The sequence below is a fragment of the Acartia tonsa genome, chromosome 6, assembly GCF_053477335.1.
Source record: "Acartia tonsa isolate MP-2025a chromosome 6, ASM5347733v1, whole genome shotgun sequence".
Classification (NCBI taxonomy): domain Eukaryota; kingdom Metazoa; phylum Arthropoda; class Copepoda; order Calanoida; family Acartiidae; genus Acartia; species Acartia tonsa.
Genome location: NC_137265.1, coordinates 20,685,509 through 20,712,266, shown reverse-complemented (window position 1 = coordinate 20,712,266; position 26,758 = coordinate 20,685,509). Strand labels below are relative to the sequence as shown.

General features: G+C 34.9%; 5 protein-coding genes across 5 annotated transcripts in view; 3 read left to right on the top strand and 2 right to left on the bottom strand.

The window, feature by feature from the left end:
* LOC145322064 (ero1-like protein) overlaps positions 1-3,859 on the bottom strand; it is a 29,847-nt gene extending 25,988 nt beyond the window's left edge. The window contains exon 1 of the mRNA XM_080163835.1: positions 3,715-3,859. Coding sequence (XP_080019961.1) covers positions 3,715-3,808 — 94 coding nt within the window. The 5' untranslated portion in view covers positions 3,809-3,859. The remainder of the gene's footprint in view (positions 1-3,714) is intronic.
* The window catches only part of Mondo (MLX interacting protein mondo), a 372,455-nt gene that overhangs the window by 318,602 nt on the left and 27,095 nt on the right, over positions 1-26,758 (top strand). The window lies entirely within an intron of this gene.
* tko (30S ribosomal protein S12 technical knockout) lies at positions 3,824-6,340 on the bottom strand. Its single transcript, XM_080163839.1, has 5 exons — positions 6,060-6,340; positions 5,455-5,596; positions 4,972-5,031; positions 4,596-4,740; positions 3,824-4,087 (listed from the first exon to the last, which is right to left on the bottom strand). Exons 1-5 carry the CDS (start codon positions 6,193-6,195, stop codon positions 3,986-3,988), a joined length of 585 nt encoding a protein of 194 aa, XP_080019965.1. The 5' UTR covers positions 6,196-6,340; the 3' UTR covers positions 3,824-3,985.
* LOC145322065 (carbohydrate sulfotransferase 4-like) lies at positions 7,681-26,718 on the top strand. Its single transcript, XM_080163836.1, has 7 exons — positions 7,681-8,240; positions 8,808-8,968; positions 9,234-9,369; positions 9,870-10,022; positions 10,432-10,594; positions 11,007-11,271; positions 24,765-26,718. The coding sequence occupies exons 1-7, from the start codon at positions 7,788-7,790 to the stop codon at positions 24,832-24,834; spliced, it is 1,401 nt and encodes a 466-aa protein (XP_080019962.1). The 5' UTR covers positions 7,681-7,787; the 3' UTR covers positions 24,835-26,718.
* On the top strand, positions 17,075-21,468 carry LOC145323449 (uncharacterized). The gene is made up of 4 exons (XM_080165852.1): positions 17,075-18,076; positions 19,020-19,513; positions 20,162-20,874; positions 21,347-21,468. Exons 2-4 carry the CDS (start codon positions 19,506-19,508, stop codon positions 21,466-21,468), a joined length of 843 nt encoding a protein of 280 aa, XP_080021978.1. The 5' UTR covers positions 17,075-18,076; positions 19,020-19,505.

Sequence of the window (26,758 nt, the reverse complement as noted above, 5' to 3'; positions counted from 1 at the left end):
TAGCTTGGAGACCACTGCTGTGTTTAGGAACCAAGTTTCAGCCCCATACAGCAAAACAGAGAGAACATTTGACTTGAACAGTCTTAACTTGGTCTTTATGGAGATGTTGTTGGAATTCCAAATTTTGTTCAGGCTGGCAAAGGCTGTCCTAGATTTGTTAATTCTAGCTTTAACATCTGTTAAAGTGCCTCCAGCTTCATCAATTTTACTTCCAAGATACTCAAAACAATCTACATCCTCAAGAATTTGGTCTCCAATAGTAATTGGTTCTTGGGAATTTGCATTTAATCTGAGTATTTTGGTTTTAGGAACATTTATTTCTAGTCCAACTTTCTTGGAAGTTTCAGCTATCCTGTTAGTCCTTCTTTGCATTTGACTTCTATTGCTTGTTAACAAAGCGATATCATCAGCAAAGTCCAGATCGCCTAAATATTTGGGATTGCCAAATAGCTCCCAACGAATGCCATCATTACTTTCACAGTTCTTCATGATCCAGTCAATGGCAAGGAGGAAAAGGAAGGGAGAAAGAAGGCATCCTTGTCTGACGCCTGTTACAATCTCAAAAAAGGTTGATAGTTTACCTTTATACATTACATTTCCACCTCCTTTATGATAGATAGCTTTAATGATATTGATTATCTTTTCTGGAATGCCATAGTGTCGGCAGATTTTCCAGAGAGATCTTCTGTCTAAAGAATCAAATGCTTTTTTGTAGTCAATGAAGTTTACAAAAAGCTCAGAGTTCCATTCCTTGGATTGCTCTATGATGATTCTTAGAGAGGTTATCTGATCAATAGTGGAACGGTTTGGTCTAAATCCAGCCTGATTAGGTCTTAGCTTTTCATTAACCTTCTTCTTTATTCTATTAAGAAGAATCTTACTAAGGATACGGCCAGGTACTGAAAGGAGCATTATCCCTCTGTAGTTTCCACATTGGGTCAAGTCTCCTTTTTTGGCTAGTATTGAGATATGTCCATTCTTCCAGTCCTCTGGGCATAACTCATCATTCCATATCTTTGTGATCAGAGGAAGGAATGCCTCAGCAGATGTATCTAGGTCTGCTTTTATGACCTCAGCTGGGATGTTATCAGGTCCAGCGGCCTTGTTATTTTTCAAACTTTTAATGGCCTCCTTGATTTCCAATAGATTTGGCGCTCGACAGTCAATGTCAAGTGCATCTGAGGGTGGAATCTCAGTTTCTTCCTCTGGAACTGGAAGATTTAGCAGTTCAGTGAAGTGCTCTGCCCATCTATTTAGAATATCTTCATCAGTTTTAAGGAGTGAACCATCCTTGTCCCTGATGTGTGATCCTGATTTGTGTACTTTACCTGCAATGCTCTTAGTAATCTCATAGACATCTTTCATTCTATTTTGATTAGCAGCATTTTCTGCTTGCATAGCAAGGTTTTCCAAGTGTTCTTTTTTGTCAAATCTGACACTTCTTTGGATTTCCCTGCTGAGCATCTTATACAGGTCTTTATCTTCTGGAGAGTTTCTGGAGAGTGTCTTTTGTCTTACCTCTCTTCTTTGATCCATGAGATCAATGGATCTTTGAGTGATCCACGGCTTTTGGTTAGCCTTTTTAAAACCTAATTTTTCTTGGCTAGTATCATTATAAACTTTTTTGATACCTTGCCAAATATCTTCAACTCCATCATCCTCTTGAAGAGTCAACAACTCAAATCTGTTCTTTAGAGTGAGCTTAAACTCTTGTAGCTTTTCAGAGTTTTGAAGGGTTGTTAAATTATACTTTTTCCTGGGGTTAGGCTTTGTGTCCTGCTTTTTAAATCTAAGCCGAACTTTAGAAGATAGAAGATAATGGTCTGAATTAACATCAGGTCCTCTTTCAACCCTGACATCAAGGAGAGAACCTTTAAAACGTCTAGATATACAGATGTGATCTATCTGATTAAAGGTTCTTTGATCTGGTGATCTCCAGGTGGCAGTATGAATCTTCTTGTGTTTAAAGATGGTTCCACCAATGACAAGTTTGTTTTCAGTACAAAAACTTACAAGTCTATCACCATTGTCATTTTCCTTGCCATTACTTAAGCCTAGGCCATATCTGCCCATGACTTCTTCTAAATTCTCATTATTACTCCCTACTTGAGCATTGAAATCACCTAGGAGCATGGTCAGGTCCTTTTCTTTATGACCATTTTTAAATACAGAGTCAAGCTGGTCATAAAATTCGTTTTTGACCTCTGTATCTGCTTGTTCTGTAGGAGCATATGCTACTATTATTCTCGGATTGATGTTTTTATCTGAGGATTTGAAGTAAGCCTCCATGATTCTTGGACCATGGGGTTGCCAACTGATCATGGCCTGCTCTGCTTGCTTGGTCAGCATAAGAGCCACCCCTTGGTTATGTCCTAGATCCTCATTCATATGGCCTGAGTAAAGTATTTTCAAGCCAGAATGATGTTTAAACTCTCCATTATTTGTCCACCTTGATTCGGTGATAGCCAGGATATCAACCTTGGCTTTAAGCATTTCTCGGCAAATGTTTTCTGTCTGGCCTGACTGAAACATTGTCCGAACATTCCAGGTGCAAATTTTTGCTGGTCTGCGGGAATTCAGAATCATCCGCCTGACTGGTCCTTTAGCGGTTTCCCAGCCAAACATCATATTGTTGTTTCCAACCTCTACTTCGTTCCCGAGCCCAAAGTTAAATTGGTCTTTACTTTGTGCAGATTGAACGTGAGCAGGTTTTTTCTAGGGAAGGATTGTTAGCCCCACCCAAACCCCCTGAACTGGGGGAAGTGACCAGAATTCAGTCTGGCATCTACCCTAGGACCTTTCCAGCACAGTAGGACTCTTCTGGTGTAGCTCCTAGGATCATTGATGCACATTAAATTTAAAAACTTTAGAGGTCAGCTGAATCTTAGTTTCCGATTTTGTAAGTGGCACCCTCATCCTATCTAAATATTTACTACTAGTTAAAAAAGCTTCAAACTTCTAAAAAAATAAAAATTTAGTTTTCACAAATTAAGCTTTTTTTAAGTTTTATTAAATGAAGTTCCAATTAAAAAAAGGGAGGACTTATACTATGGGTAGGGGGGGGGGCGTTGGGGATTAATAGACGAACTATTATACCCCCCCCCCCTTTCCTTTCAGCTTTTCCCTTTGACCGTAGTAGCTGAAAATAGCTTTTGCAATAGTTAGGTTATCTGTCGTACAACTTCAGAAATCAGGGAACAAATGGGTAATAAATTTTTAGTTGATCATTTTATTTTTAGAAACAGGGGTAAGTGAAAGAGAGAATGAGATGGGGTATGGGGAGGGAGGGGAAAAGGAAACTGACAGAACGAGACAAAAAGAGAGAGAAGAGAGGGAAAGAAAGGCACAGATAACCAATTAACCAATGGACGTCCAGAATAATTAACCCTTGTGATATGTATTATATCAGTTTTGAGTTTTTAGGACAGAGTTTTAAATCCAACAAAACCAAGTATAATATTTTAGTAATATTGTTAATACAAAAAAGGTAATTTAAATTTATTTCAGCAATATTAAAGTCAAGTGACAAAAATTTTAATTTCCACCTACTTCGCCCCCACAGGGGGGCCCACAGGGGGGCAAAAGTAGACGGACAATTCAAATTTTTGATCACATGACCAAAATTGTTGAAATAATTTTAAAATTCTTTCTCGCATTCACAATATTACGAAAATATGATAAATAACTATTACTAAACAATTTAAAGATACCTACCAAATTTGATTTCACTCTGATTTTTCTCATCACAAAATCCGCCAACAAAATATATGGCAAATAACAAAAGTATCAACTCTTTCACTCGAGACATTTTGTATGGTTTTAATTTTTATCTGAAACAAACATGTGCGGTAAAAAATCTTTTACAAGAATAAAAAGGAAGTTTGACTAACTAAATATTGTACGGACAAAAATTTAAATTTTAAGTAGGAAAACTATCAGAAAAAATATTAAGTTATAAAATTTAAATGAGACTATCAATGAATGTTTAATTTGTTTTCTTTACCACATGTGGTAAATCGTACATTCCTCTCATACATGTTAGCTTCACTCCAGGGGTATCTCTTAATCTCTTATTTCTCACAGCAACCTGGGAAAAAAAATATTTTAAATCAGATCTAGTCAAACCATAAATACTAAAAAAGTAAAATGAATAAAAAAATATTCTCAAAGAGCTAAGCATAGAAATCCCCCTCCCCATTAATTTGAAATTAAGGCGAGGGGGAAGTTTTTCGTCTGTTTATTACTTTAGGTCAGGTTAATTGGGTAATGGTTAGCCCCGTGGCGATGGGGTCCCTCACAAGGTTAAAGAAAGAAAAAAATCTACCGTCATTATTTTTAATTTTGTTTAAAAAATAAGGGTGTTGGGTTTATTACAGCTAGATAGGAACATTGAGGAAAGAACAAAATTGTTGTACAATAGGCAAACAATAAAGAAAGCAATCTCGTGAAAAAAGGAACCAATTTCAAATACACAGTTAAACCCAGGGAACGTATGGGACATGAAAATTGTTAATAATATTTTGTACATTCAAAATAATAATTAAAAAATAATGGTTGAAAAGTGTTAAGCATCCAATCATAGCATAGTACTGTACCTGATTATGTTCCTGTAGTGAATGACCTTCCCCAGGAATGTACGCTGTGTATTCTTTGCCAGATGGTAATCTTATGAGGACGCACTTTCTATTCGCACTGTTGGGTTTCTTCGGCTTCTTTACCAAGGTTTTTAATACAATACCTAACATGATTTGTCTTAATTGTAAACAAATGACTATTCTACTACTTACTGTTTTGAAATTAAGTGTTAGTAAGTTGCAATAATGTTATGTCAAAATTAGATAAAATAATGAGGGTTGAGGAAGCGGGGTTTGACGCCCCTCAGACAAATTCTATGAGAAGATTAAAGTAAATAAACGTCACACATAACTAGAAACTAATAAAACAAATATAATATGATTAAGACTTATTCCTTTAGCCATGGGAACTCCTGGACCAAGAGGATTTTTCTTGATATACGGTTTGGGCTGTCGTCTAAAAATAAAATAATGTCAATGTTTTATACATGTCTTTTTTTATTTTTTTTTTCTATTCTAAAGCTAGTTCTCATTTTCATATTACTCACACTAAATTCAACATTATTATATTCTATATTACTGTTCTTTAGGTTCGTTACTCTTTTTTGCACTTAATAATGTTTTAAAAATTACAATTAAAATTATTAATAACTAATTAACGTATCTTATTATAGACAGCTTTCCCCGAGGATATTAAAATAAAATATCATAAGATTAAAAGGCCAACATAACTGGTATTGATATTATGATTTTTTTCAATATTCATAGAAAACTGGCTATAATACATAATTTTTTAGTATGGCTTGGCTTAGAAGCGGTTCTAATCCACCGGATATTAATCGGTTTCAAAGCCATACACTGCACTGGAAAAAAATCTTACTTTACAGCATAAGCTTTAAATATATCAACCCCATAATCTAGACCACCATTTTCCGGATGGCGGAGACTTGGATGCAGCTTTCTTTGCTTTTTACATTTGGTGTGCAGATTGTGTGTTTGGGTTGGGGAAATTATTGAAGAACCTGAAGTATAAAATATTATTTTCATTTGTGTTTGATATTTATTAAGTATCATAATTCAGCTGTGACCGTAGCTCACAACGCGTAGTCGAGTAGGTAATAGGTTCATATCTCGCGGCATAACTTCAGACGTTAAAAATGATTCCTAGAGCTAGCTGCTATACCAGCTTGGTGTGCGACATTAATAGTCAAAGTTGGTTGAATGCCTTGACACAGCTGGGACTTTAAGATAAAGGTCATACAATCAAAGAGATGGTGGTCAGTTTACGTAACTATCCTAATATTCCGGGTGTATTGGGACAGTAAAGAGAGATTTGACTTCTTTTAGTTATCCTTAGTTGTTGGACCTGACGTTAAAATGTCTCGCCCACATGAGGTAAGATAAGATAATTTAAATTCATTGCATAATAAAAATATTCAAAAATAGAAGAAAAGATAGTCTTTTAAAAGTTAAGTTAATACCTACCTAAAATAGTTTGAGTAAGTTTACCAAGACCCAAATTATTTAACCCTCCAATTCCGAGGGTCATGAAAGACTGATTAATTGGCTGGCGGAGAAATGGAGTCATAGACGACCCTAAAACACGTCGGATTACATTCATCTTAACCTTTTCCCCTTTCCAAATGATGAAATGTGATGAAAAATAACCGAATCTAACTTTTTGCGCAATTATTCTAAAATGCCGCGATACAAATTTTTAAAGATTTTGGACATTTTCTTTATAAATAATTTTCCCCGATCTTGTTTGGACAAGTTCCCAAAAATATCCATGATTAAGATTTATTGATCATTTATATAGGTTCCTGAAAAAGTAAGTAAAGTTTTATTGGAATTTGGGAAGGGGACACTGATTTCTTTTTTTAGGTGAAATTAGCCTACCTCCCCCCCACCAAACTAGACAGATCTATAGTGATCTATTCATGGTTTCCCGGGCAGAACTGATAAGGATTTAGATTGTTTATTGTTATAGTAATTTCAATTGTATTTGTATCTTATATAAGTTATATTTTTTAAATTTTTTATGACTATGTTTAAATTTTGATGCCCCTTCTCTATGACAAATACATATCCTACTACAAGGATAAGGATAAGGAGAAATTAGGGAAAATTAATACAGAAAAAATTGTTCTGCAAGGTAATCAGCTGACTACGTAGAAAGTGGTCTGTCTGCTTTTGGGGTTATAAATTGTTATTGTTACTAGCTCACAAATATACATAACAAAACATAATGACGTATTAGACTATAAAAAGCTTTATTTATATAAAGGCTAAAAATAAAGTTTTTATTCTATTTTTAGGTTGAAATTATGATTTTTAAAAAAATTACCCAGATAATTTAATTATTTAAGGTTATGTTTTTCTTATAGATGTATTCATTAAAAACTGCACAAAATTTTCTAAGAAAAATCGATAATTAATCAATAATTATCAAATTATAACCCAAATTTCATCTTTGTATCGAAGTTACTTTATTAATCACTTTAGCTGTCTATCAGTTTGTCCGTCCGGACCGTAACGTCATGTGATGAGTAGTTTTCTCGAATGTTATTTAAGATAAAATGCTTCAATTAATTCGCTATATACGTACCTACCTATATACCTACCTTTGGATTTTTGTATCATTGTTATTTTCCATATAAAAATTTCGACTTAAACAATTACGGTTCAAGTTACAAAATAGTTCTGTTTGTAATCGTAAATGTTACCATTTATATACAGTAAACGAAAAAGCTTAAAGCATGAGTTTCCATTTCTATATAGTTTGTACTTTATTCTAAGTAAACAATACAAACGTACTATTTCGATAAACTTAATATGAATGTGCAAATTTTGTCCTCTAGATGTCATCTTGTAATTGTATACTTTTTTATGTACAACTTTATTTTGTTTCGTTTTCAATGTTTATTTTATGGAATTAAACAGATATAGGCTAATTTGTTTTAAAAGAATTTACCTTTGTGAATTCTATAATGCTTAGGTATTTTATCTAAAATGTGCAGACAAGTGAAGCTATACAAATACTTACAATTTTGTACTATTTATACTATTAACTGACCAACACCATTAATATGATTATAAGTAATATATCAGTATTATAGTTTCGTTTTTTTTCAGACAAAATGTTTTATACTTATTCATAGCAAAGAAACTTTGTAAAACTTTTGTAATATAAAGGAACAATTAAATATCGACATGTTGCAAGAGCGCAGATCTTGGCTATATCTGCTCATAGGAGCGAGTATGATTTTTACAACAATTGTTATACTTCGTGGTTTTCGTAACTTTGATGAAAATTTCCTGCCCACCCTGGTGCCTGCGCCTGCCCCTCTCAGATACAGCCAGGACAATCATTCAGCAGCACAGGAGCAGCACAACTCACAAACAGATGAAATTAATGCACTATTAAAAGACAAAAGTTTGTATAAAAATATAACAACCTCAAAATCTAAGGTTATTAACATTCCAATAAATTTGACGAAAAGTTTATTTTCCACGTCAACAGAAGAAGGTATGGGAGTGACGGCATCTACAACAACAACTAGAAATTTAATAAAAGGAATGAAGGCGAGTCCCGCGGCCCACAGGGCGGTCAGGCGGGAGAAATTAGATATATCAAGAGATATGCAGGGTTTTACTTTTCAGGAAAATTTTCATCATATTTTGTATAATATGATTAATTTAAGTAACAGTAGCTTTGGTAATGATCAAATCATAAATCCAAACCTTAAAATCAGAGAAAAGTTTTGGATTGCAGATAACTTTGAAATTCTTTTTGAGCATACAGAAGTTTTAAAGATACTGTATATATTAACTTATTAAGGCATTTCCTTTTCTATGTGAAACGTCACATATCGGAATATCAAACATTTAAAGTGTACAGTACTATTGAAACAGATACCTAAGTTAGATTATTATTAAGCTTTATTATGTAAATAATAATGGCTATACACATAAAAAAACCTCTGGTCCACTTGAGTGAATGGGGAGAGAGGAGTCGATCATCTTTTAATTTTATTTAAAAAAAAACGTAAAAAAAATATTGGCGGGAGGGGCATATCTCTCTCCCATAATAGTTAAAAAAATTCCTTAGATTTAAAGAAGGCTTCACTGTAAAGGAGAAACATTTTGGTTTAAACTTACAGAGAGACACACACATAGACATTTGAATTTTACTGTTAGGATATACATATGATGAAAATTGTATAACAGGAAGGAGGAGAATTAAAAGACTACACCCTGGAGACAGGAGGTCAACCTATCAAAGCTTTAGTTGTTACTACTTGGCGAAGTGGATCCACATTTTTGGGAGACATTATGAATGCTCATCCTGCTACTTATTACCATTATGAACCACTGCTTCATTTTGATATCAGGTAAAAATTAATTTATATCAAATATGGATAACACTTAAAAATAGCTCGATAACTACGCAATTATAGTGGAAATATAGTCAGTTGCTTGAACAGGGTTATGAAAGGGGAAGAAAAAGGGAAAGGAAGGTTATGGAAGGGAAAATAACAAATTTTAATACGCTCTTAAAATTATTTATTAGGCAAGAAAAAAATGGATTTGAAAATCATATTTTTTTGTTTTAGTTTTCATAGAAAGTTAGGTAATTCAACCCTGTTTTTTTTTCAGGCAAGCCCGCACTGGTCACCTAGCCAAAGAGGGTCTGCGCGTGTTAAACAACTTGATGGCTTGTAACTACACAAGGCTGGAGAGCTATCTGGAGTTTGGAAAATCACATAACTGGCTATTTAGCCATAATAACAGGAATTACATTATTCTCTTCATCGAAAAAAGAGCCTTGAAAAGATTATCTAAATACTCTTAGGTTTAATTTGACTTCTTGACAAAAACATAACAGCATTTATTAAAACAGTTCTTTATTATCTTTTAAAATTTTCTGGTGTCAAATTTACATTTTCTCCTCACCTCCTTACCTCTGTGTGGAATTATTTTGAGAAAGAAATCTACATTAAATGCTGAAAAAAATGGTATGGCAGACTTGGCAGAATTCATATACAATATACATACAAGTCTTAAATAGCGTTGTTAACATTTAATTTCTATCTACGAAGGTCGATTAAAATTGATTTTTCCCCAAAACATTACCAGGTTTATGAATCTACGCCTCTGTAAGGCTCCTTAGAAAAGACATCGCAATAGTTAACACTAGAGCAAGCTTAGTGCAAATTTAAAGACAAACCTAGTAATCTTTTTAATACAGCTTTTACTATTTATTGAAAGAGAATAATGTAAATGTGCTGCAGGCTCTGGCAGCATTGTGACCAAGGGAAAGCTGCCTTCTGCTGGAATCCTCAATTTTTAAATCGGTTCTGTTCTCTCTTCCCATTCCAATCTATAAAGACTGTGAGGCTACGTCTGGCACTCACCAAGAAATTTATGATGGATAAGAATAATAAGGTATTCTTCATTTTGAGGTCTTGAAAAATAAGTTTTTTAGTAGCACAGCTACTCTAGAACAAGGGAATTTTGCAAGTTTATCCTTCTTTTCTAAAAGAGCGTATACTTACAATGGATATTGAATATACGTGGATATTATGTCAGGGGAAGAAATGTCGTTAAGTTAGTTTACTAATAGGACATCACTTATTGGTCAGCTCGTTCATCCAATAGGAGGAGAAAGGATGGGGTAAATGTGGAATGGGAAGCATCACTATTTAAGCCAGCTACAACTTTCACCTTTTTTGGAGTAAAAGATAATCTGGTCTAATCTCCAAAAATCTAAAATAAACTCCAATAGCCTTTTTTAATTTTAAGAAAGTGTGTAATAAAATGTAAAGCTGTAGGTACTATATAATTTTTTTTATAGGTTAAAGTATTGTTATTGATACGGGATCCCCGTGGTACCATGGAGAGTCGGAAGCATCGTGACTGGTGTCCTGGCAACCCTGATTGTGATGATCCAAGTAAACTTTGCTCAGATTTGGTTGCAGACTATTATGCCTACCAACAATTATCACAGCAATTTCCAGGTATATTTATTGTTTAATAGTAGCCTTGTTTTAAAGAGGTAGGGAGGGCGCCGAAAATAGCCTAAAAACAATCACAAGAATCCTTAAAGATAAAATAGTCTAAAACCATCCTTGGACCAAAAGGAAGAACTCATTTGGTTCAGTAGTTATTGTTTGTTTGTTTGTGTAGCCATTGTTTTGTTAGTGTTTGGACCTAAGTAGTTATTAAAATCTTATGCTTCATACAGACAAACCTTACTATTTATATAATAGGATTGTATTTTTCACTAGCCAAGTTAAGCGTCTAAACTGGTAGACTTAGTAAGTACGTCCGTCGTTTTGATTCTTTTTACCTATACGCTATGCATGAAATCGTCATTTTTATAAAGAAATGAGGTATTTTTTATTTAATTTTTTGTTTTTTTAATTTCAGACCGCTATAAAGTATTCCGTTACGAAGATTTCTCTATGCAACCATATGAAAATTCCGCCGACGTTTTCAAATTTTTCGGCTTTACTATGCACAACAACGTGAAGCAGTTCCTCGACACGCACACGAAGAGCAACATTGGCGGGGTGTCCAGCACATTTAGGGACACCAAGACGGCACCCTTCAAGTGGAGGGAGAAGCTGACTAGACAAGAGGTTTTTGATATTCAGAGCGAATGTGCTGTCGCCATGGAACTTTGGGGATACAGGTAAACACATTCCTTAAATTAAAGTAACAGGATGTCTTTCTGTCTATCTATCTGTCGGTGTGTCTGTAGCCTAAGAACTTGCTCTTTTACAATGAAGCTTCTTATTGGCCCATTGAAGGTTTATAACAATTTTTGGAGATTTTCCTTTAACCCCCCAAAGCTAAAATGGAAAGTGAAGGGTTGACTTACCTTTGGGGCCAACAAAACTGGAATTATTCTTATATTTCATTTTACTCTCTGCGGAAAGTTGTCTATAATAGTGTGATGTATAGTCCCTTTCTTCCTGACTTAAGAGCAATGCATGTATTTTATAGTTTGGCTTTTAGTTCTTGTGTCAACCGTTTCGGAGCAAGACATTGCTCTGCAACACGACACGAACATAAAAGTGAATAGTTGCCTTAAAGTTTAATATTATTATTGTATGTTTATCTTGTCTTGAATTAATACACTTTATAAGAATATTTAGCTGTTTGTTCTTGCTATTACTACACGTCATTTTGGCGCAGTAGTGTAGTACGAATCTATAGCTCAGATTTTCTTTTAATTGTATTATTTCTTTTCTTTTTAGTTTGTTCAGGTATTTTTTGTGTTGGAACGATGGGATTGACCATTGAAGAGTGGAGGAAGTTGTCTCAGGATGAGAAGGATTTGCATTTGATTAATGAGATCCATGCTCTTGGGACTAGAATTGATAATGTGGCGGCGGAGCTGGGTGGGCGTATAGCGCCACTGGAGACGAAAATTCAAGAGTTGACGGATAATGTTGATACTAATGTTGCTGCGGTTACTGGACTGGCTACTCGGATGGACGATTTAGAAGATCGTCTTAATAAGGTGGTGGAGCCTAGTGTTGATAATGATATCAAGACTGAGAATGTGACCGTTGTGGATGAGTTTATGACTGGCCAGCAGCGAATTCTTGAAAAGATTGCCCAGCAGAATAGTTTGAATGACCAGCAGGATGGTTCGAATACCCAGCAGAATGGGTCGAATAACCAGCAGAATACCCAACAGAATGGGTCGAATAACCAGCAGAATGGTTTGAATAACTCTATGCCGTGGCAGAGGACGGCTGGTGGATCTGGAGGATTTGGAGGATCAGAAGAGAAGCCTAAACTGTTTGCTGGTGGTTCTCGGCCTATTTTTGGTGGTATGCAGGGAAATGAAGATAAGATCATAAAACTTTGGGAATTGTCTAGGGTTGATGCTGTGGATAATATCTACAATGGAGTTCTCATGTGGTGGCCAGCCCTTTCTGAGGTTGATGCAGAGGATTTTAATACGCTCAATTTTTTTGAAGCTGGACTGAGTGAATCGCAGGTTAGTTGGTGTAAATCTCTTGTTTATGTACCAGATAGATCTCTGTATGTTTCGCAGGGGGAGGAGAATGTGCATAGGTACAATGAAACGTGTGCTAAACTTGATGATCAGTTCAGAAAAAATGCGCCTGAATTTGCGGTTGACGATGATGTGATTTTCTTTGATGATTATTTGGAGAGATTTTGGATGACTACTAGACGTTATCATATGACTAATCATCAAGTGTGTAAGGAAATTTTGTTTGATAAATGTGTGGGTGTAAGAACCGCTTGTGGTTATACACTAAAACCTGCTGATATGGAGAATAGACAATTAACATTAAAGGGGTACTTGTGTAAGATGCGAGAGACATTTTTACCACCCGACATGAAAAATGTGTGTAAAGATGCGTATTTGAGTGTTAAGCAACATGAGAATGATAAGATTGATGCATTTTTTGATAAGATACTATCTTTCTGGAAACGTGCGTATCCGAAACCAACTGATGATATGTTCATGGATTTCTATTCTCAAGTGTGTAATGTGGTTTTATCTCCACTTTTGGCTAATCAGATGCGTCAATTTGCGTTGGATTTGGAGCGTGACGGACAAGTGCGAATGATAACGAAGTTTCGGACAGAGTTAATAGTTAAAGCACAATTGATTGTTAAAGGGCTACAATTTAATCAAATTTCAGGGTCAATGGCTAGAGGATGTACAACAAACCAGATGGCTTTGGCTAAAACGATGGTTGGTGGCGTTGGTTCCAAGTCAAATCCTGTAACTATTGATCAGGTTAGTGATGAAGATAATTTGTCATATGAAATAAATCAATGTGAAATTGATTTAGCTGATGAATTTGGTGGACCAGCTGAACTTATTCCTTTAATTGGCGCAATTCAAGGTGGTTTTATTTGTTATTATTGCAACAGAAAAGGTCACATGATGAGGGATTGTTTTGATATTAGAGATAAAAAGTTGCCTAATCCTAAAGGAAAATACTTTTTGCGGTGGGGAAACAAGCCTTTTGTTCCTTATAAGACGGGGCATAAGAGTTTTAAAAAGAATGAAAATAGTAATGATAAACAGAAATTGGTTGGTGAAATTGAAGGAGAGGTGAAAGAAGGGGAGGATACGAAGGAAGTGGCGCATGTCGATGGTTTAGGGGCAAGTGATTATGAAGACGATCTTGTAGCGGAAGTCGAGGCATGGAATAATGCTATTATAGATGACATTTTATGGTTTTAATGTTTTGTATGTATTATAATCATAAAACCTTATTCCATTTTCTACTTGTTACGCGGCATTGTTTTGATTTATGCGCATTGTAAATAAACAACAACAAAACAAAATTAATGATAAAGAGTGAACGAAGCAACTCTAATTTTGTGATAATTTATTTTGATGGTTTATTTTGAATTATGAAAAGATAACATATTGTTTATAAGCGTATATGAAATTATGAGATTATGTTATAATGGAAATCAAAATAATTAATTTAGTTTTTGATTATGTTTTGTTGAAATTAGGAAAATTCATTTTTGTTTCAGACTGTTGTGGAGTCTAACAGAGATAAGAATAATAAAAAGTGAAAATGAAAAACGAATTAGGAATACAATTTTGTAAAATTGCTATTGAAAAATATTAAGTTGAATTTTAAATTGAATTAAATTTGATAAAAATGTGAAATTAGATATTTGAGAAGTATTAAATTTTGATGAATTGTGGAAAATTGTTTTAAAAGTTGAGTCAGTTATTGTGATTTAAAGTAGTCGATTTTAAAACAATTATATTGCGATTTAGTAATGTTGATTCAGCAAAATTTTTTATGAAGTTTGGAATTTCATGAAGCAAAATTGTTATAATGCATTAGATATAATCGTGGAGTAATCTCTTTCTATGAAGGAAGGGAGGGGTTGTCTCTCGGAGTTGGTATGCACAAATATGGTGGAGCTGTCTCTTTTGTTGGAGGAGAAAGGGGGAGTGAACATATTTGCAAAGAAGATTGCACTACCTCTCAGAGTTGGTATGCGCATATATGGGGGAGCTGTCTCTTTTGTTTGAGAAAAAGGGGGAGTGAACATATTTGCAAAGAAATTTGCACTATCTCTCAGAGCTGGTATGCGCAAAATGGGGTGGTGTAGAGAGGTAGCTGCAATGATTATCGGGCGTGGAGCGCGCCATGTGCAGAAAGTTGAGCTGCGCAGAGAAGCAGAGCTGCGCAAGAAGGTGCTCTCAGGTATTGAGATATATAGTTAGTTGAATTTCGACTTTTAAACCTTTTATACATCTCAGTTTTAATCTGACAATAATAGTTTTGTTAGGTAATATTTTATTGAATTATAAAAGAATTGAACTTATGATATTTGGAAAGATTAATTTGCTTGGTGATTGATAATATTTGATCATGTCATATTTCTTAATACAACTTCTTTTATTGTGTTGCAAGTTTATTTGTTCAGTGAAAACATTTATTTATGGCATCTAAAATAATTGTATTTTATTTTAGATTGGCTGAGAAGAGTGTTTGTGGTGATTGAGAGATACTGTCATCATTATTTATTTGATGGTGAGTTGTTAAGATTTTGTTTCATGTTGTTAATATTTGATTACCATTATATATATATTGCTGTTTGAAAAATAGTCTTGTAAAAATTTGTTATATATATATATTAATATCGATATTAATTCTTATGTACAGTGATTTATCCATCAATTGGCATCTAAAAGTTTGTAATATTTTAGATTGGCCGGAGAGAAGTTTTACTGATTGTGGATTAAGAGATATTTTGAGATGTTTCTGTTGGCCGGAGAGAAGTTTTGTTGATAGTGGATTAAGAGATATTTTGGACGTTTCTGTTGGTGGATGAAATATTGTCGGTGAGTGATTTGTTTTATTCCGTTATTTTGTTATTTGTTGTAGACAGATAGATAGTTCTTTGATAGACAATTGGATAGTTACAACCTCATAACTGCTGGTGTTAGTTAGATAGCTGTTTATAAGTTTCATGAAGATTCTGAGATGGCGGCTGGAGCGGCTGAAGTCTACGTTCCAACGAAGATTGGTGGCATGGAAATCCTGACCTTAATTGATAGCGGCAATGCAAGAGGCTGCCTGATATCTCAAGTGTTGGCTAGAAAGCTTGATTGTATGATTGAAGAAACGGATTCGAAAGCAACAGGCGTGCAGGGTTCCAGCATCAAGATTGATGGTATTGTTCGGAATGTTGAATTTCAGATTGGAGGCCACAGTTTTCAAGAAGATTGTTTTGTTATTTCTGGCATGACTGTACCTATGAATCTAGGCAGTCATTGGCTGAACAAAAATAACGTGAAGACGATATTTGCCAAAGACGGCAACAGGATTGAGATGCATGGAATCAGTGTGAATTTAGTAGCTAAACGGAAAATTGTAGTGAAGAATTTGGTTCATACGGTTTTGGAGAAAATGGAGAAAGCAAGAACTAAGAAACCTGAGATTAATGTAGCTGAGTTACAAGACCAAAAATGGATTTGTTCATTGAAAAATCGAATAGAAATTCCTGCATTAAGTACAGTGGTGGTAGAAGTTTCAACTAAGGGAAATATGCCTGAAGGACAGTTGTGTTATATAGCTCCTAGACAAGGTTACTGTAGCCGAAACAACTTGTTGATAAATGAAGGAATTACTGAGGTGGGAAAGAACGGTAAACTTATGACTAAAATCACGAATTTTGAAACTGTTAAGAAATCTGTTCCTGCTGGTACTTTGGTTGGAAATTTGTTTTTGGCGGAGAAGATAGCGATGTTGCAAGAGAACAGAGTTAAAGAAGATGTGTCAACAACATTAAAGAAGATTCGTTTTATTAAAGATAAATTGAAGTTGGATAAAGTTCCGTTTTTAAAAGATAATGTTTCTTTGAAAGGAAGAATAGTTGGTTTGTTTTTAAAGAATTTCAAGGCGTTATCGATTGACCCTACGGATATTGGATCTTGTACTTTGGAGGAGTATGATATTCAGTTGGTTCCTGGAGCTCAACCTTTCAAAAATAGGATGATTAGACTCAATCCTCATCATGCAGAGAAACTAAAAGAACAGATTGATTTATGGTTGGAGACAGATGTGATAGAAGAATGTAATTCACCGTTTAATTCTGGAATTTTTGCTGTTAAGAAGAAGGTTGGAAATACTAACGAGGTGAAAGTCCGGTTTGTCCTGGACTACCGCTCGTTAAATGAGATAACTGAGAAGATCTGTTACCCTTTGCCTAATATTGGTGAGCTGTTTGACAAACTTGGAGGAAAGAAGATTTTTACGTCTATTGACCTTACTTCAGCGTATAATTCAATGCACTTGAAGGAATCTGTCAGGAAATATACAGCATTTTGTTCTAATGGACGGCAATATTGTTTCAAGAGGCTTCCGTTCGGATTGACCAATGCTCCAAGTGCATTTGTAAAGTTGATGGATAGAGTAATGGATTTGAGCCCTGAATTAAGGGCATTTTGCCTAGTTTATTTGGACGATGTTCTTGTATATAGTATGAATGTGGAGGAACATCTGGAGCATTTGAATACTCTACTACGAACATTTTGTGAAGCAGGCCTCAAGATTAATCTTGGAAAATGTACATTGTTTGCAGAGGAAGTGAAATTTCTGGGCCATATTATAAATGCAGAAGGCATATTTATGGACCAAGCATATATTGAAAAGATTAAGAATTGGCCAGTACCTGAAACAGGTAAAGATATTCAAAGATTTACTGGTTTCATAAATTATTATGGTTCATATTTCAAGAATTTTTCTGATATTACGGCACCATTGAACAAATTCAGAAACAGTAGTAAAATAGAATGGGATGAAAAAAGTATGGAAGCCTTTACAAAGACTAGAGAATTGTTCTGTGAAGAAATAAGTAAATCGTTCCCGGATTGGAGGATGGAGGCTGAACCATTTGTGTTGGATACAGATTGGTCATCTACAGCTATGTCTGCGGTGTTAAGTCAAAAACAAAATGGACAAGAGAAGATGATATCGTGTTGGTCACGTGTTTGTTCAACTCATGAAGCCAATTATGCAGCGCATAAAGGAGAATTATGTGCATTAGTAAATGCTGTTGAAAGATTTGAATGTTATTTGAGACACAAGAAGTTTATCGTGAGAACTGATTCAGCTGCACTGAAACATCTATCTACTTGGAGGCAGAACGGATATTTTGTTGGTCTCACCATAAGGTGGATAAACTTTTTATCCACCTTCAGTTATGAGGTTGTACATAGGCAGGGCAAGATGCATACTAATGTTGATATATTGTCACGTACTGCATTAAAGGATAGTAAAGATAGGATATCTAAATTATCAACAGACGAACAAGGAGAGTTAATATTGGATACTGTATATCAATTGGAAGATCCTAAATTATGTCTTATTGCAGGAATTGGAGCAGAGACGGCCAGTCAAATAGCATCCAGATTGAAGGCGAGAGAATTCAGTCGTAGCCTGGAGAAGGATCCTGTTTTAGTTGAGGTGAGGAAATTTATTGTAAATAATGTCAAACCTACGTCCAGAGAATTGTCTCAAATGCCTTATCGTGGTAAACAAATATTAAGATTTTTTGAACATTTGAGTTATAAAGATGGTTTAATTATCCTGACTTCACCTATGCGGCTCCAGAAAGAATTTCAATTTATTGAACGGGTAGTGGTACCTATTGGAATGTACAATAAAGTTTTCTTGTTAGCTCATGCAGATGTTACAGCGGGGCATAGGGGTTATTTGGAAACTTTGAGCAGGATTAATCGTCACTTCATTTTTCCCTATGTGTCTAAATATGTAGCGGCGGCAGTTGCAAATTGTGTCATTTGTTTGAATAGACGTAAAAAACCAAAACATAATCATAATATAGAATTTTCTCCTTTGGCTGGGGAAGCTATGGCAGAGTTGGCCATAGATCCTTTAGGTCCTTTGAATGAGTGTGAATATAATGGAGTCATTTGTAAACATATTTTAATAGTAGTTGACAGTTGTACTAGATATGTGTGGTTGTTTGCTATTGAGGATGTTAAAGCTGAAACAATTATTGAATGTTTGAAGTTTAATTTATTTTCTGTTTGGGGACTATGCGAGAGAATCAGGACTGACAATGCACAAAGTTTCAAATCAAAAGTTTTTAGGGAAGTTTGTTTAAGGTTGGGAATTGAACAAATTTTTATCCCTCCAAGATCAGCAAATTCGAATTACAGTGAAAGATACAACCAATCGGTGTATTCGTTTCTTAAGACTGATTTACGTTTTCAAGATGGAGATTGGGCTTATAAACTTAAAGCTACACAATTTTGTATGAACACTTCTTTCAATCGGAGGTTAGGATGTTCCCCGTATTTTAAGATGTTTCTAAGAAACCCTAAGCTTCCGCTTGACTCATTTGATCCGTTAACCCGCTCGAAAATTAAACATATGAATTTTTCAGAGTTATTGGAGTGCCTTGACAAAAATTGGAGAACTGGACAAGAGAGAACTGAGAAGTATTTACAGGTAGAAAATACAGAAAGGATAGGTCGGCCGATAGCTATAAATTCCTATTGTTATATCTTTTATGACGTCACAACGATTGGTGTAGCTCGTAAACTCTGCTCGCTATGGGTGGGTCCGTGTCTAGTGACAAAAGTAATTTCTGATAGTTTATTCGAGGTTCAACCCCTAGAAAAGTGTAGATTGAAAGACAAAGGGGTAAGAATTGTACCAAGGGATAAAATATATGTTATTGAGAGTACTTTAGACTTGACTCCAGATGAAAAGATTGACTTAGTGATTACAGATGAGTTTTTCTCTGTGGATAATACCTTGAAAGTAAACTATGACTTTCCTAATACTTTGAGAAATTTAACTTGTTCAGGCGTTTCTGAAGAGGAGAATAGTTGTGGCGCTAGTCCAGAGGTGGTTGGAAGGCGGAAGGATGGACAGGTAACACCAGATTTTTTGGAGAAATCTTTTTTGGGTGTTGGGTTGTCACAGCAAAGGTCAAATGTATCTCAGGATAATGAAAATTTAGATGATTTAGTTGAGGATCTTAGTGATACTTTGGAAAGTACTCATATTTCTGACAGTGTAGATACAAATGATACGACTGACAAAACTAAGTTAGACTCTACATATTCTACTATTAGTAAGGATAGTGTTTTTCATGGAGATTATACCTCTGATAATAGTTTAGTAGACAACAGTTTGGGTGTAGAGGATGTTAACATGGAATCTGCTAGAGAGTTAGAATCTCGGATGAGTATTTTAGAGGACACTTTTCCAAAACTGCAAAGTAAAATTGTAAACTTGGAACAACGAAGGGGAAGTGTTAAACGAGGTAGAGATGTTGAGGAGGATGAATTAGATAGATCGTTAGATAATGCAAAACTGCAAAAAATGTCTGAGACTATTCCTGTTAAAGGTCGTCCTAAAGGTTCTACAAATGAAGTACAATTACAAAAATTGGAAGAGGATAGACAAAACAGAGAAAAAGACAGATTAGAACGTTATTCAGTAGCAGATGTAGTAACTAGGAACCTCGCAAAATTGATTAAAAAATAATATTTGTAATAATTTGTATAATATTTGCAGGAGAAGAGATTACCACGAAAACCGTCGGGAGCGTGATGACAAGAGAGGAAGCGGCGGTGGTGATAGACATGACCGGAATAGACGAGATGGAGATCGTGGTATGCGCAAGAGGTCGCCTGACGCTTGTAGTTCAAAGAGTGGACGTGCTGGACCAGTACCTGTGAAGAAATCCAAGGATGATAGAGGAGTCAGGTACTTGGATATTTTGTTATTTGTTGTTGTGATGCAGACTTATTGTTTGATTATTGTTGGTGGTATGTATACGTCACAGGATCCACGGTTAGCAGCTTATGATTGTTCCCAAATAAGTAATGTTGAACTTAGATCAGCTGCCTGTTTGCATGATAGGATGGAACCGGTCAGATCTGTGGAATTATTGGGGTTAGCAGAAACCGATTTTATACTGTCGGAAGCCATTAGTTGTGAGGTTAGACTAAAATTGGAGCGCTGGTTTTGCGGTACCGCGAGTCATGTGCACGTACTAGACGTGCCACATGAAAAACAGGTAGAGTTGAGTATGGACAAATGTAGAAGGATTTTTCATTCTGGCAAGTATCAGCATGATGGTATTAGTTTTAAAGTAAACATAGACTTGCCAACTGTTCACAGTTTCACGGTTAATGGAACATTGTCACCTTTCTGGGATGTTGGTGGTGAAAATATTCAATGCAAGACACTGGGAATATACGCGCACAATATGTGGTTCAATTTAGGTTTTGCTATTGGGACTTTGCATATTTTAGTAAAAAATACACCCGTTTTGATCAAGGGAAATGTTGTTATGGATTATGATAAAAAGACGATTGTGGCGAATTTTGAAGAAAATCATTTGTGGGCAACATCAACTTCTCCTTATTTTCCGTATGTAGTACGAAAACCGGCCAGTAATTTTAAGGTAGTTTTTCAAGATACATTTAATTTAACTACGTGGAATGAACAACTTTTTGTTTCTAACTTGGAAAGGAATATTTTAGTTAAAATTATGGGAACAGAGAAACTTACTTTGCAGCATCTGGATTTCAACATTTTTGTAACAGAATTGGAGGGTATCAAGTTTTTAGAGGAACCAAAGGCGGCTGTTAGAAGTTATTTTGGGGATTTGTTAAAACAGGAAGCTAGATTTGATTTGAATGCTATGTTTTTGGCTAGTAGAGAAAGGAATGAGAGGATGATGGAACTTTTTAGTATTTCTAGATGTGCTCAAACAGAAGTTAGATCAAATGTACAGATGCATCATGGGTTCAGAATTATATACCTGGGAGAAATTGCTAAGTATGAAAAGTGTACAGCGGTTGAAATTCCAGTAAAGTTAGGTGTGGATTATGGATGTGCAGTAGGACATTTGCTGGTGGATTATAAAGGTGAGACAGTTGGAATACAAGAATATAGTAGAATGATTGTTGCAGTAGAGGACATAAAATTGTTAAATTGCTCGCAAAGTCCGGTATTTTTGAAGTTGACAGCCAACTTGTTCCTTGGGAATCAGGGGCAGGGACTCGAACTTCTGCACATTGCCAATGAAAAATCTGAACATGTGGGACAAAAGATTTTTCTGAACGATGAAAAGGTGTTTATTGCTGATTTTAATAAGACTATTAAATATCAGGGGTTAGAGGATTTTGAGGATTTTAATGGACAAGCTTCTAAGTTGGATTTTGTTGATCATAAGTTGTCATTTTTCGAACAGGTTACAGGTCCTTGGTTTGGTTTAGAACATTTGTTCAAAGATATACTACCATTGTTTGCTAAGTTTGTTTTGATTGTGTTAATGTTGTTGTTAGGTATAATTCCTATGTTGGCATTGTTGTATTGTTGTTGTTCATGGTGTCATAAAAAAAGATTTACTGAGGAAGAATTTAATGCTAGATCTTAAATTCTGATGCTGAAATTTAATTATATTGTATTTTTTGCAGGTTGGTTACGGCGGCAACAATGAATCAAAAGTTATTGAGCAACGAAGAAGATGGCCGCCACAAACAATCTGTCAATGAAGGAAATCAAGTCAAACCTGGTCTACCGGTGTCTGCATTGGTCAGCAACTCTGCATCTCGGCTGGTGTTGGTAATGTCGCGCGTTGAGCTGCCCACGTTGAGTGTGGGCAGGGCGACGAGAAACATATTTTTGAGCAGTGAGGACATGCCACTGGCAGATTTAGCTCGTCTTATTGATAATGAACCAAGGTTTAAGTTGAATTTAGTAAACATGCTTTCGGTGCAGTTAGAGATGGGGAGATGCATCAACTCCATAGACTGGCCTGTGGACAGGATCCCTATCTTTACCAGCCAGAATTCAAGACACCTCAACCTGATGGCGGCTGGTGAGCATTCTAAAGCTATAAACAGAAAGTTGTCATGGAACGAGACAACTAGTTTGAATAAGTTGAGTGCAACCATATTTCTCTCTAAGCTTGTTTGTGAAATTTTACCAAGTTTGGTGTTGCTTGCTAAGATTGAATACCTGGATGGAGATGAGAGAAAAAGCTGTCAAACGTTGGGCGAATTGTTACCCATAATCAAACATATGGGGGAACTTGAGGATTGGCATCAACTTTCAAAAATTGACGTCATACCTGCAGATGGTAAAATGAGCCTTCAGACGGTGTTGAGAACGGTGGGTAATAGCGTTGATCTGAGGTTGAAGACGCAGGTTGTGTCAGCTATCCGGCTCCTGGCACATTGGAAAGACGTCGTGAATAAAGTAAGCTTTATTCTGAAGCAAATGCCATCCACAACTTTGCTCGAGTTACAGAAAGATTGGCTTGATGGAAAGTCTGAACAGGATTTGAGTGCTAAGGTGTTTATTGACTCTATTCAAGTGAATGAATACATGAACTTATCAGTCTACATTCCACGCATTGTAAATGTGAATTCGGTGAGTTTAATCACCAGTGGAGAGATGCCAGCTGAGATACGTTATGTTAGATTGGATGGACAAAGAGAAATAATTGATAACCTGGTGAGTGCCACATACGCAGGTAGTCTGGTGAATGATAAAGTAGACGCAAGAGTTTTGACCTGGGAAATGCAGATGCGCTGCAAGCGTCTCCGTCCGACTCTAGCCAAGCAGATATTGTTATGTGATCCAGATACCACTTTAGAGAATGTAGTAAAGGAACTTAGATTGGAGTTGGATGGAAAAGTCTATACAAGTTTGTTGACAACCAATATTGAGTGGAAGTTTAATCCTGAACACAAAGTAAATGAGTGGTTCGAAGGTGATTTCAAATTGGTTACTCAGTTTGGGGATCCTGTTTGTGTTCAGATGGATCAGCCCTTAAATCCGAACATTCCTGTTTGTCTGGACCTTGAATTGTCAGGTCAGCAATGGCGTGTTGATGAACAAGTGAGGGAGGAAATGAGGATGGAACACACGCCTGGAATATTGATGATGCTTGATAAATTTGGAGAGGAGGTTAGTCGTAAGCATCATAAGATTTTGGATAATCAGGAGGAGGTTGATAACGTTGCAACCTCGATTTCGGTTGCGGTTACTAGTGGATTTGAAAGATGTTTTCATATGCTTGGTGATACTGAGGCAAGGATGTCTCAAGACGGCTTGTGTGATGAGACCGCAAAACTTGGAGTGAATGATGATGAAGCTATCATGCCTATGGATATTGAAGAATCTGGCAAGAAGAGCAGAACGTCTGGAAAAAGAAAGTAATAATTATAGTTTATGTGTATTAATTCATATTTTATTTTATTTTATGTATTTAATATTTGTTGAGGCAGTAGTAGTCTCGAAAAGGTTTAAAATTAATGTTTCATATTAATGCTCTATAATACCATGCTTAAATCTGATGGTTATATGTTAACCAGTGTTATTTTTATATCATGCATTTATGATAACTATGTAATTAATGCATTAGGTGTTAATCAATGCATTTTTCAATGATTATATGTTAATCAATGTTTTTTTCTTAAAAAAATATTAAAAAGAAAAAAAAAAACACATAAAGAAAAAGGAATATAAAAAAAAAACACAAAAGAGTTCTAAGGAACCAAAATAATAAAAAAAATGTATACGAAGTGTTTAAAGATCTGGAAATAAAATATATATAAAAAAAAAAAAAAAATATGGCAGGTGTCATACCAGATCAATTATTATCTATTTAATAAGCGTTCAACGCTACTCATAATATATATATGATAATTAACATGTAAAACCTATTGTTATATTTAATCTGAAATATTACAGTTTGAAATCCAGGTTCATGTTAAAGCCAGGGAGAAATGTGATGTATAGTCCCTTTCTTCCTGACTTAAGAGCAATGCATGTATTTTATAGTTTGGCTTTTAGTTCTTGTGTCAACCGTTTCGGAGCAAGACATTGCTCTGCAACACGACACGAACATAAAAGTGAATAGTTGCCTTAAAGTTTAATATTATTATTGTATGTTTATCTTGTCTTGAATTAATACACTTTATAAGAATATTTAGCTGTTTGTTCTTGCTATTACTACACGTCAATAGGATGTGATAAATAGATATTCCTAGTCGCCTCAAGTGTTTAGAACTACAAACCTTCCTCTTCGTTACATATATAAAGACATTATTATCCTTGTTTTTTAAAGGATTTTTTTTTATTTCATTATTATTTTCAGGCCTTTAGAAAGAGATCAGGAGCTGATGGAGCTGGACCCAGTGGTTAACTTGTCAAAATTTACAGTCTAACAGTATAATATTGTCAAAATGTTTTGATACCGCCTATGTACCTACAACTATATGAAACTAATAATAATCAATATTTAAAACAGAAAACAAAACTTCCAAAAGAAATTATGGGATGAATTATTCGGAGAGAAACATTAGATATCATGGATATATAAGCCAGGTATTGGGGAGGTGAAACGGGGGCATTTTACATTTCAAATCAATCAATCCATTTATTTTCAAGATATATGCCCTTAAACCTACAAAGCAGGTTCATAAAAACGGCAATTTTTTCATGTTTCACCTCCTTAATAATTGATCAAACTATAAAAAAAAGCTTTTAATTTCTGATTTAATCTGCATGCTTCCTTAATAGCGTTTTATTTGTACTTTCAATAATCAAGTGTCTTAATAGTCTTCTTTTTATTGATTTAATACCTATTTACTACTTATTCTACAAAATAAAATTATAAAGTACTCATTACTATTATAATTATCATATATGTTTACAATAATAAAGTGAAAGCCAATAATGAATGTTCAGTGCAGTTCTAGAAATAGAAGGTATGTTTGATAATGATTTTTATTATATCTTTTAATCTAAGCTAAGATAAAATCATAAGTGAAAAAATAACAAAGTTTACCTAGGTATTTTAATTTCTATGAATTAACCCCTTGTGATCATCAATTGAGTTCTCCATTTTAGGTAAGCTTAACTGAGGTCAAGCTATTTTATTTCTAGTTGTACCTATTTTTTTAAGGATTTTGGGTATAGTCCTTTCCACGACATCCCTCCATAAGGGGGGATTAGTCGTATTTTTAAAATGGCTTTTTATAGGTTATGTTAGGTTAGGTTATATTGTGTTAGGTGATTGTCCCACAGGGTTAGGTAATTGGCCCCGCAGGGTTAGAGCCCCCCGCAGGGGCTAGAAATATGAGAAAAGCTACTGTGAAAAATACGAAGAATCGAAGAATGGAGGGATGTCGTGGAAAGGACTATACCCAGGATTTTTTACTCACCCCCCCCCCCCTCATATCCCACACACACACTTATCAAATATGGAGCCTTTTAGATGCTATAGGCGCAGCTATAAAAACTACATGAAACCTTTACCATTGAATGTTGTCTTTTACTTTATTTTTATAAACTACTCGAAGGTTGAGGTGTTTTTAATTTATCCAAATTAGTATTATAATTTCCAGTGTTAGATTTATTGGCTCTTTCCCTCAAATTGCCTTTTTAAGCACAGAACCCCTAATTATTTTTCAATTGAAAATAAGGGGGTGGGTGTGTGTTTTTTTGGTTGTTTGTTTATTACTTTAGGTTACATTAGGTACTTCAGGTTGCCACTGCAGGGTTAAGGTCCTCCGCAGGGCTTATGCATAGGGAACAAAACTGTCTACCTTATTTTCAATTAATTTTTTAAAAGGGGAGGGGGTACAATGCTCAATAGGCACTCTGAGGGAAAGTACCTACTCATAAGACCTACATAACATGTAGTTATTTTGTTTTCTCATCTAATGTATTTTTTGCATGTTTTATATATTAGTTAGTTTTTATTATTGCCTACTTACTCATTTGCTTAAAAAGCAAATGCAAAAAGTTTTATTATGTTTTCAAGAACTTATTTTGCTTTATATTAAAGATTTAAGAATTGAATAATTTAGAGCTAATTGTATATTATATGATATTTTAACATTTTAATACGATTTTAAAAATCTAAATGTATACAAAACATATCTAAATGTAAATATTTTGAACATTTATAATGCACGTTAAATGACATTTTTATGTATCAAGATTTTTTATCAAATTGAAAAAGATAGGTAATGTTTAAATTTTTTTTTGCTAAATATTTGACTTGAAATTTTCTTAAATTTTCTAGCTAAATTTTCAGAGTTATGGTATGCTAACGAGATGGACCTCAGTTAACTTTTTCGCAGC